Genomic DNA, 10996 nt, shown 5'->3' on the forward strand with positions numbered 1-10996 from the left:
ATTCTCGTGGAATAACACGAGTTTTAAAACGTACTCTTTCCTCCAGACCCGGCTATTAAAAAAAGTAACTGAAAAACTTCAAATCTAAGACCAAATTTCCAAAGTTTCACCCAGTAAAAATATGTCTTTTTTTTAAATAATACTACTACCCCTACAAAACATTGTAATAACGCGTGGGTAAAGCAGACATCCTTTCTCCAGACTTGGTTACTATTTGAAAAATAAAATAGTTTTTACAAATATTCTAAAACGAATACCCAATAATCTAATTACCGTGGAACAACATGAAGACCGATTGTCGAAGATCGACTTTCCTCCAGACACAATTATTTCAGGAATAAAAAATCAATAAAACTCAACCCCCAACAACGAATCTAAGAACCAACAATCCTCCAAATTAAGACCATGCATGTAGAAAAGCACACGTTTAGAGCGTTGTCTTTATTCCAGACCCGGTGATTTAAAAATGATTTAAACGATCCTAAAAACAAAAGACTCATATTCTTATTCTTGTGGAATAACACGAGTATTATGCTTAGTCTTTCGTCTAGACCCGGTTATTTAAAAGATAAAGAAATATTGAAAAAAATGACAGCTGAGACCAATCTTCAAAATTAAACCCATTTAAAATGCTTGGGCTTAGAGTGTTGTCTTTACCCCTCACCGACGTATATTATAACTTTTGAAACGACCGGGTCTGAAAAAAAGTCATTGGACTTGCATTATAATTTTTGAATTAACCGGGTCTGGAAAAAAGACTTTGGACGTATATTATAATTTTGAAACAACCGGGTCTGGTAAAAAGACTTTGGACGTATATTATAATTTTGAAAAACCGGGTCTGGAAAAAAGACTTTGAACTTTTGTGCTATGTGAACGCATTACTACAGGATATTAGTTTAGAACGAATTCGCCCAAAATCACTTCAAATTTATTACATTTGTAGGTAAAGCCATTATTACATTTGTGGGTAAAGTGCATTATTACATTTGTGGGTAAAGTGTTATTACATTTGTGGGCGTTATTACATTTTTGGGTAAAGTGTTATTACATTTGTGGGCGATCAAAAATTATTACATTTGTGGGTAAAGTGTTATTACATTTGTGGGCGTTATTACATTTGTGGGTAAAGTGTTATTACATTTGTGGGCGATTATTACATTTGTGGGTGTAACAGGGGTCCACGTTAATTTAGGGGGGGGGACGCAGAAAGAAGGTGACAAGAATAAAAAGGGAATAAAAAAAAATTTAGGGGGGAACCTCCCTCTACCTAAAATTTAGAGGGGGGACACGTCCCCCCCCCCCCCCCCGCTTCCGCCGCCTATTTGTATGAGCCTGACGTTCCGCCGCCTCTGAGGTGGAAGCAAACGTTAACATTCATTTTGGAAATTCCACACAAATTGTGTGTTGTCCCAAATCTACTTTGGGTGAATTCAACACTTAAGGTACCCTTCAAAACAACTGGCTTTGTATCAGGTTCTGTCGGTGGATTCTGGTGGAAGCAAAAGATAACATTCATTTTGGAAATTCCACACAAATTGTCCGTTGTCCAAATCTTAAGATGTACCATATCTTTGAAAATATTTTTTTCCATTTGTGAAGATATTGGTATAAAAGAACTTATCTTCCATCTCCTTTAGCCTGAATTGTATTTTTTTATCTCCTGATTTCCTTTTTAAAACTTATGTTTGGTAAAATATTGCATGAAACATTTTGCTACAATTGCAATATTGCGTTTGCAAAGATAATGTCAATTTAGAATTTCGGCTTTAACCCTATTCCAACAGGAGGGGGGGGGGGTCTAATTGCGATGTAAATTGTCTTCCTCGACATTTCACGTCATAAATCCGAAAGCAAGATGATCCCGCCCGCTGTTACATGACTTTTTCAAAACTTATCGGCCGAGATCTGAAGGGGATTGAGATTGACCCCCCCCCCCCTTCCATGAAAAGAGGGGGTCAAAAAGCCCAGTTGGAATAGAGTAAAATCTAATAGTCTAATCTTATAATAAATATAATGTCAATAAGATGGTGGTAAAACTCTTAGATAGTGGGTATGAGGACAGAATAAGGGTGAACTGCTCTTTTTTAATCCAAGTTGAATTAACAATTTTCACAAAGTTCGCATCTTTTTTTTAAGACCCCAGCAAGAGAAAATTCACCTGTTTCTTCAACACGCTTTGATCAATAGCTAAGTAGAGGTAGAATGCAAATTTAGATGACTGAATGTTACGTTTAACTGTTATCATTGCACAAACGCTGGCTTAATTTTGACTGTCCAATCATTCAGTAGAAGGGCCACGATAGACCAGACCGTATGTCTACATTTGATGACATGTTGTGCAGATTAATCTTCACCTCCTACACTTCTTACACATGTTGCCAATGTACTTGGTAAAATGTATATACTTTGATCATTAAAATCAATTACATGGAAATATAAATTGTATTGGACTGGAAAATAGATTGTTATAAGCTCAGATTGTGAAAGATATGGGATTGATTTCCATGCAGTTTCTTCAAATACTGTTCAATGTAATCTCTTGAAATTTTAACATGGAAATAAAAATAAAAAAATGATGATGTTGATATTCAGGGCACAAATATACTGTTTGTCACAGGCAAAAATGTGGAGCACCTCTTACAACCCAGCACCATGTATAGAATCATAAAAGACTTCAGGGTGACTGGGGTGATGCAGAATGGCATTGTGTTCAGAAGAAATTAGTGACATCAACAAATTCTGTTAAAAATGAACATAAAATTAATTCTTTATTTAGAAACGAGGATTCAGAGAAAACTTCATAGAATTATTAAAATCAAGGTGAATACTGTATTATCTTGATTTATGGTGTATCTTTTTTCAGCCTGATATGAGCTTCAATTTCCAAATTAACAATTTTCACTTCACAAAGTTTAAATGTTTATTAAGTACATTGGCAATACGTTTAATCTTTGAAGGGAATAAAGTTTGCTCTACACAACATGTCAGCCAATACAGTGGCATTGTTTTGTCTATCACGGCTGTACTTGAGAGAGGTTGGACAGTCAATTTTAGCCGGCATTTGAGCAATAACGAAGTGTGATATGAATTCCAGTCATCTATATTGTTTACACGATGTAATTTCAACAATTGAAAACTGCATTCATGATGTGAATCAGTGGATGGTGATGAATAAGTTACAGCTAAATGAATCAAAACAGAGGCACTGTTACTTGTTTCTCCTAAACTTCGTCATCATCTTCCACACTCGTTGTCACTGTCTGTTGGTAATACTGACATTGTCCCCTCCAGTTCTGTCAAAACTCTTGGCATTTACATTGATTCCTCCTTGTCCATGTCTTATCAAGTGACATCACTTTGCAAATCTCTTAATTTCCACCTTTATAATATACGCAGAATACGAAAAATGCTTACTGATGAAGCTTGTAACCATGCTATCCGATCTCTTGTGCTTAGTAGGCTAGATGACTCAAATTCCCTATTGATCAATATCAATAAAACAGGTCGTGAAAGGTTGCAACGCATTCAAAATCGCGCCGCTAGGATTATCTTGAAAGCTCAGAAGTATGAGCGGGCAACTCCCTTGTTAAAGCATTTGCACTGGTTACCAGTTGACAAAAGAATATCTTACAAAGTTGCACTGTTAGATTTTAACTCTTACTATGCCAGGTCCAATACCCCTCTAGTGCCAGGGATATTTGAGGAATCCTAAATTGACCGAAACGTAAGCAAAGACTGATTTTAAAACGGTAATAACTCTTTACCCGTACGTTGTATAATGAAAACTTCTACACATGAAATGATGCATGGTTCATGGAATTTATGATCATGTTATGACCTTTCAAATTTGCGTTTGGAAATATTGAGAAAAGATGAAATATTTTACATTTTTTTTTCAATAAGTAAAACCTAGAAAATTATGATTTCATGAACATTTCCAAGAGTAAATAACCTAAGGAATTTTAGAGATACCAAGAAATTAAGAAGATGAAATAAAAGTTCAATGTTTACTCTTTCAAATGACGTATCTATTGATGTAACTGAACAAACAAAAATGTGAAAAATAATGTTCTTTTGAATGAAATACTATTTTGCTATTCAGGTTATTTCCTCTGAAATACGAGAGGGTTTATACACACACAATTGAAACCGTCCTTTTCCAAAAAAAGGCATTGTCGTCGATCCAGTGACCAATCACAGCGCAGCTGCGATCCCCACGCAAACACACGCAATAATATATTAGAGCCATGTATCTTCACAGTGCAGCCAACCGTACCCTTACATTCGTGTAGTCTTCAAAACAAGACCCTGTATTTTTTTAGAATGCGTGGTATTCCGCAACAAAATTATTAGTGCCGAATAAATGTTATGTCAGTTCAATTATTGTCAATATTGTCGTAATGCAAAACATGCTTTGGAAAAATCGTAACCTGGATACGATTTTTGGTGTTCGATGCACTCAACTATATACTGTTTTGGATAATGTAGGCGATTTCTATCCAGTGTCGGCAACAAATATTTGCGACCCAGACAACTATCGTTCAATCATGAATCAGTGTAAAGTTTGGTCATATTTTGTCAGGGTCTATTCGTCGTACCTACGAGCTTTCGTACTGTAACAAAGTTATTGCCAGTCACAAGGAGACAAAATATAGAAAACTAAAGATGATATATTGAAATATAGATAAAGAGGGATCGGACAGATTCAATACTAATACCCCTTTCATAAACCTATGCGGATAATTCAATAAAAATTGCGTTCATAAACTCCGAAAATAATCCGCATTATTTTTACGAGCGCCCGTCCTGAAAAAGGAGGATAATCGTCATGGAAACCGCACACACCCCCTCCGATGCGGTTGCGTTTGAAAAGGGTGACCTTGTGACCGCTCCATGGCAATTACCCGCATTACTTTCGAAATGCGTTCATAAAGTCAAAATCTGGTCCCGATGCTGCTATTATGCCGATAATTGCAGCATCAAAATAATGCGGATAACTCTGGTCCTCTTCCGATTTTACGACCAAATAATGCTGCTATTAGCAGCATAATTGGGTTTATGAAAGGGGTATAACAGGTTTGGGGTGTAAAATCCCACAAAATAATGTGAGCGTTCTTGGCAAAGTACACAGAACTAGAAAAAAAGGGTTTTTTTTTCGTGAATCAAGAAGAGGAAATGCAGATCAGTTAAAAACTAAAAATCAATACAAATTTTCAAAATGAAAATAAACCTCTGCATATCTGGTCAGACCCCCCCGCCTTAAAAAAATGTGAGGTCAGGTGGAAGTGTTTATGTTGATTTTTAGCCCTTTTTTGTGATGACCCAGGTTGAATACAAAATTAAATGTATTTATTACAAAACATAATTCTAGCATAATATTCATACGTTATCATTATTACGTAACTGATCTCACATCTCTCTCTATCTATCCATCCATCTCTCGTAATCTCTGGACTCTCTCTCCTTTCTTTTTCATCTCGTGTTTTTTTTCACTTTTATTTTACTTTCTCTTCCCGTGACATCTGTCCACATAATTCATTCCTTTTATAGTTACACATCTCCCCATACTACGATTTCTTATGTACTGCGCGTAGCTCATTATGTGTTTGTTTTATATCAATATACCTATATTTATATATATATATATATTTATATACTCCATAATCCTGCATATTGCAGTGAAGCGGACTTTGCCCCATTATTTCCGGCAAAGGACCTGGGTAAATTGTATATTTTGTTATGAAATAAAGATATGTATAGAGAGGATATAAAGATCTCTGGAAAAAATATTCTTAAATATAATCATATCTGATCTTTGTAGCCTCATCTATGAAATGATATTAATCTGAGCCAACTATGCATCTCGTACATGCAAAGGAATGGACAATAGATGCCGGATATTCTTTTTCTTGTGGAAAATATAATGCAATATAAATATGAAAATATAATGACAATCTGAGACAAGAAAAGGGCCTCATTGCATATTTTGCCTTTGAATAATTGATTATTTTCAAACTTTAGGCTTCATTTCATTCAGCGAGCGAGCATACATAGCAAGCGGTTTGAAAAAAAAGGCAACGGTCTTCGTCGACATGCCAGGAAGCCCAGTGGGATCACTATTTGATATAAAATCGAAGCTGAACAGTGGAAGAACTATAAATATTACAGGTAAAATTCACTCTGTGGACATTTAATGATGGGGGTGAAATATTCATTATATCTGTTTCGGCATTAAAAAGAATAATGTTCGACCAAAGTAGCCACCTGTCTGATAGCGACTACATTTTATTGTTCATGCCACCAAGTCATAAACAATAGATGCCCAGACTCCCTTTCATGAGGAATGTCTAATCCGCGCTCCCTCCTGACCTATTATCGAGGAAAGCAATTTAGCACAGGATGTTTATAGAAATCGGGCCACGCCCGCGTCTTTTGATTTGACAATTGAATACTTTCAAAGGTTCCGATACGAACAATAGCTTTTCTCTCCGTTGAGATCAAGATTAAAATTCCTCTGTCTCTTTCCCCAACACCTTCCATTGACTTATTGCCATTAAAATACATAATTTTTATTCAAATATTTGTTTCGACTTCAGGACATTTAGCATCAACAATATGCGTCAAATTTCCTGTAATCCAAATGATGATGATGATGATAGAGATGATGGTAAAGATGCCATGGATAGTGTCGATAATGATAACAAGAAATCAAGGGGGAAGCAGCACACCTACACCACCACGACCACCAGCACAAACACTGGCATCGTTACTTCCACTTATCAAAAGCATAAAGAAAAACAAATAGTTCAAAATAAATAAATGAACTTGTAGCTGAAGCCTATTTTGCATATTTAGGAATAAAGGATAAAGATGAAATTTAAGATTGAAGAAATGTATAGGCTATATAATTCTTGACAAATCAAACATACAGAAAATTGAAAGATAACAGAGGAAAAGTAAATAACGAAACGATGGGGTGTGAAGGTAGAAATTACTAACAATTTGTAGAAATTAGATATTTATAATTTGTTGAACCTTTGTTTATTCAAATAATAAGTTTGTAATGGAGCATCTATCGGAAAAGTAAGATATTGCTTTCGACAATATCAGAAATTATATTTACTACACCTCTTATTTGTGATATCGATAATTACCCCGTCATTGAAAATATTAATCTGGTATCAATTTTACTTCCCCTTTCCTGAAAAAAAAAATGAAATGGACATCATTTGCTGTTCAAATTATATTATATGTAAGTGACACCACTAAACGTCTTTATAACGTGCATTGTCAATAGTTTATTCATGCGCTAGGACTTATGCACAATCAACATACTCGATATGTTAGTACATTTAACATTTTCAATTATCAAATTTGCTTGATATATTATTTTTTTTTTTCATTTAGTAGTAATCCAGTTTATGCTACCAGATTTGCCATATGAGCTCAGCGTGTAGGGATATATACCCATTATCTTTTTGCTGGCAAAAAAGGAGAAACAAAAGAAAGCGTATCGTTGGAAGAAATTATACATTGATTGATATAAATTATTTCTTGCTAATAAAACAAATGAGGAAGAATAAAAAAACGCATTACAGAAAATACATGACATTCACAGAATTTTGTATATGAAAGGTCATGAAAAGTGCGTTTACTCGTTTGATTCGCTCACTCACATTTATCTTTTGTTTTTTATCTTCCTTACACCCATCATATTTTTTATTTCGCCCTTGCCACATTGACAACATATATTTTGTTGATGATCAAAATAATATTTAGGTTTCTTTCCGTAACCGATGCAAATTTGTTTATTTTTTCTACCAGACTTGGTTCGTAATTTAGTGTTGTTATTTTGCTTGACTCATTTTTTTTCATTTAGTAGTATGTGATATCAGATTTGACAAATGAGCTCAGCGTGTAGGGGTATTTACCCATCATCTTTTTGCTGGCAAAAGAAAGCGGATCATCGGAAGAAATGATTCATTGATTAATATGAACAAACAAATAAAACAAATGAGGAAGAATAAAAAAAAACGCATTGCGGAAAATGCATGACATTCACAGAATTTTGTAAATAAAAGATCACACACATCATACTTTTTATTTCACCCTTGTCGCACTGACTTTTAAAATTCAATAACTTTGTTATTTGTTATCCGGTTTTGATGAATTCTTCGGTATTTGGCTCAGGGAATCCTGCCCTATTTATAAAACTATAAATACTATCAGCCCGGACCATCCCTTTAATGATAATAAGAATAAGGTGAAGGAGAAAAATATCGAAAATGATAATAATAGATAAATAACAATAATGATAATAATGATAATGATAATAGTCATACTAATAATGATATTAATAATAACAATAATAAATGAATGAATAAACAATGAGTGGGATGATTGCAGTGCGACGAGAGTTGGAAATGAGAGCCTTCTTTACTCATATATTCATAACGAGAACAATTTTGTGAAAATTCAAAAAAACAAAGTATAACCCCCCCAAAAAAAAAAAAAAAAAATCTCCCCCAAACCGTGCACATTTGCAGGCACAAAAAAGCCTTGACAAGAGAATACTACCATCCCAGCCTGCAAAAGACCCAATCGATAGCTCATGAATATTCATGTAACAATAGCGAATGGGCGAGTAGTTCTGGGTGAGGAACATCGTACCGCTCTGTCGTTGGTCAATTCCGAGCTGAATGCCTTCGCACACTCGCCTTTGCTCTGCCCATAGAAGTACGTGTATTGCTACACACAACCGTTATATCACACGTTTCTATATAGTCCTGTCAATATAGGGTTTGACCCACCACTAATTGCAACACCTGATATTTAACTGCAGTGCTTTCCAGGAAGGTCCCCTGAACAACATATAAAAAGTCCCCAAAAATCCAAGGTGTGGAAATTTATGAAATTTGCATATCATGCAAATTAGCCATGAAAAGTTAGAAAAATAAGGAAAACAGTCCAAAAATTACAAATTAAGTGTCCAAAACAAATTTATGTGAGCGGAAACTTATGGTAAATAACTTTAATCAATGTTTTTAATCAAAAATGCAAACAAATCTACCTCATTTGCATAATTTGCAAATAAGCATCCATATATGGAAAAGAATGTCAAGATATTGTGATTTTTCTCTCATTGACTGCTTGAAAATTTGAATAATGTTGAAATTACTATGCTGCTATCACTAAGGACGTTGAAAACATTAATATTAAGCTCAGTGTCATTTGCATATTATGCAAATAAGTATCTAACATGTAATAAATATTCAAGAAAACACACTGGTGACATATTCCTCAAAATTGCAAGTAGATTATCTATTGAATTATTAATCATCTAAAATGACATCGTAGTGACCGGACGCGTTTTTGGCGTGCTCCCGATATTTTTTCATTCTTGTGAGAAATACACCCATGATGACAAACCACCTATGAAGCCATGTCAGATGAGCCCAAGGAATATAACCTAAGGAGACATACATCAACATCCAAATTCAACAAACTCAACAAATCTGTGAAAAATCCACCAAAAATGTCAACGAGTTCTGCCAAATCTTCGGTCCCAGCGACCAGATCAAGTCGTCAGATATCGGCACCGGGATCGGGTGTCTCAGGGCGCCTCCAACCCGGCGCTGCTTCTCCAGGTGTGCCCGTTGATAGCCCCCTGTTAGTTCCGCCGTTTCCGAGCCCGGACCCACATTCACTGCAGGTGGACAGTGATATCAGCGAGATGAAGGCGATGGTTTCTAAACTGTCACAACAAGTTAACACCAAGCTGGATCGTGTCATAGAGGAAATGAATGCCATTAAGCGGGACATTGCTGAAACAAAAAGGTATGTCACAGAAGTGGAAACTGCAGTCAACTTCAATTCGGAATAAATACTGAACATGGAGAAGGAAATTGTGCCCAAAATGAATGAATCAATTGATGACAAGAATAACGAACTAGAAGAAAAGATTTTGTCACTTGAACTTCATCAAAGGAAACAAAATTTACTAATCTACGGAGTCCCGGATGTAAAAAACGAAAACATTTATTCCACTGTGTGTGATATTTTCTGTCATTTTGGGGGCATTAATCGTGAGAAGGCCAGTATGATCCCGATAATTAACGCCCACCGGTTACCTGCACCTGCACAGCGCGGTAACCAGCCCGCCAGCCCCTGCCCCATCATCGTACGATTTTCTCGCATGGCTGACAGAGACCGCTTATTGCAAGCTTTCGAACAGCCTCGGCGTCTTCCGGGAAATCAACACCCTGCCTTACCTGGCCAGTCAGCCCAGCCCGCCCATCCCGGCCAGTTAGTCCAGCCCGCCCGGCCAGGCGAGGCCTCCCAGCCCGGTCAGTCAGCCCAGCCCGGACAAGCCGCCCAGCCCGCCAGACCCGCCCAGCCCGGAAGGCCCGCCCGACCCGGACAGCCCGCCGTACCCGCCCAACCCGGACAGCCCGCCGTTCCCGCCCAACCCGGACAGCCCGCCGTTCCCGCCCAGCCCGGACAGCCCGCCGTTCCCGCCCAGCCCGGACAGCCCGCTGTACCCGCCCAGCCCGGAAGGCCCGCCCGACCCGGACAGCCCGCCGTACCCGCCCAACCCGGACAGCCCGCCGTTCCCGCCCAACCCGGACAGCCCGCCGTTCCCGCCCAGCCCGGACAGCCCGCCGTACCCGCCCAGCCCAGACAGCCTGGACAGCACGGCCAATCCGGACAGCCCGCCCAGCCCGGACAGTCCGCCAAACAGAGCTACGTCGAGGTGGCATCGGAATCTTTGCCCAACGCCAATCAACGCTTCAATCGGGTGACTATCCGTACTGATTTACCTGCTAAAATGAAAAAAGAAAGAGGCCGATTAGCTTCATTGGCATACAAACTCCGCCATGAAAAGAAACTAGCAACGAGAATAAGACAGATTGGAACCAAGATATTCTTACAAACTAGGCAAGGCACGGCAAATAGCAGTGTTCAGCCAAATTGGGTGAACTGGACTGAATAG

General features: G+C 37.6%; 1 protein-coding gene across 1 annotated transcript; it reads left to right on the top strand.

Annotated features, from left to right (window-relative positions):
* Nucleotides 1-10198: 10198 nt before the first annotated feature.
* On the top strand, nucleotides 10199-10996 carry LOC121419758 (cuticle collagen 34-like). The gene has a single exon (XM_041614216.1). It carries the CDS (start codon nucleotides 10199-10201, stop codon nucleotides 10994-10996), a length of 798 nt encoding a protein of 265 aa, XP_041470150.1.

The sequence above is a fragment of the Lytechinus variegatus genome, chromosome 8, assembly GCF_018143015.1.
Source record: "Lytechinus variegatus isolate NC3 chromosome 8, Lvar_3.0, whole genome shotgun sequence".
Classification (NCBI taxonomy): domain Eukaryota; kingdom Metazoa; phylum Echinodermata; class Echinoidea; order Temnopleuroida; family Toxopneustidae; genus Lytechinus; species Lytechinus variegatus.

Bases quoted from the DNA above. Each gene is read 5' to 3' on its own strand.
- LOC121419758 (XM_041614216.1), top strand. From the start codon at position 10,199: ATGGCTGACAGAGACCGCTTATTGCAAGCTTTCGAACAGCCTCGGCGT.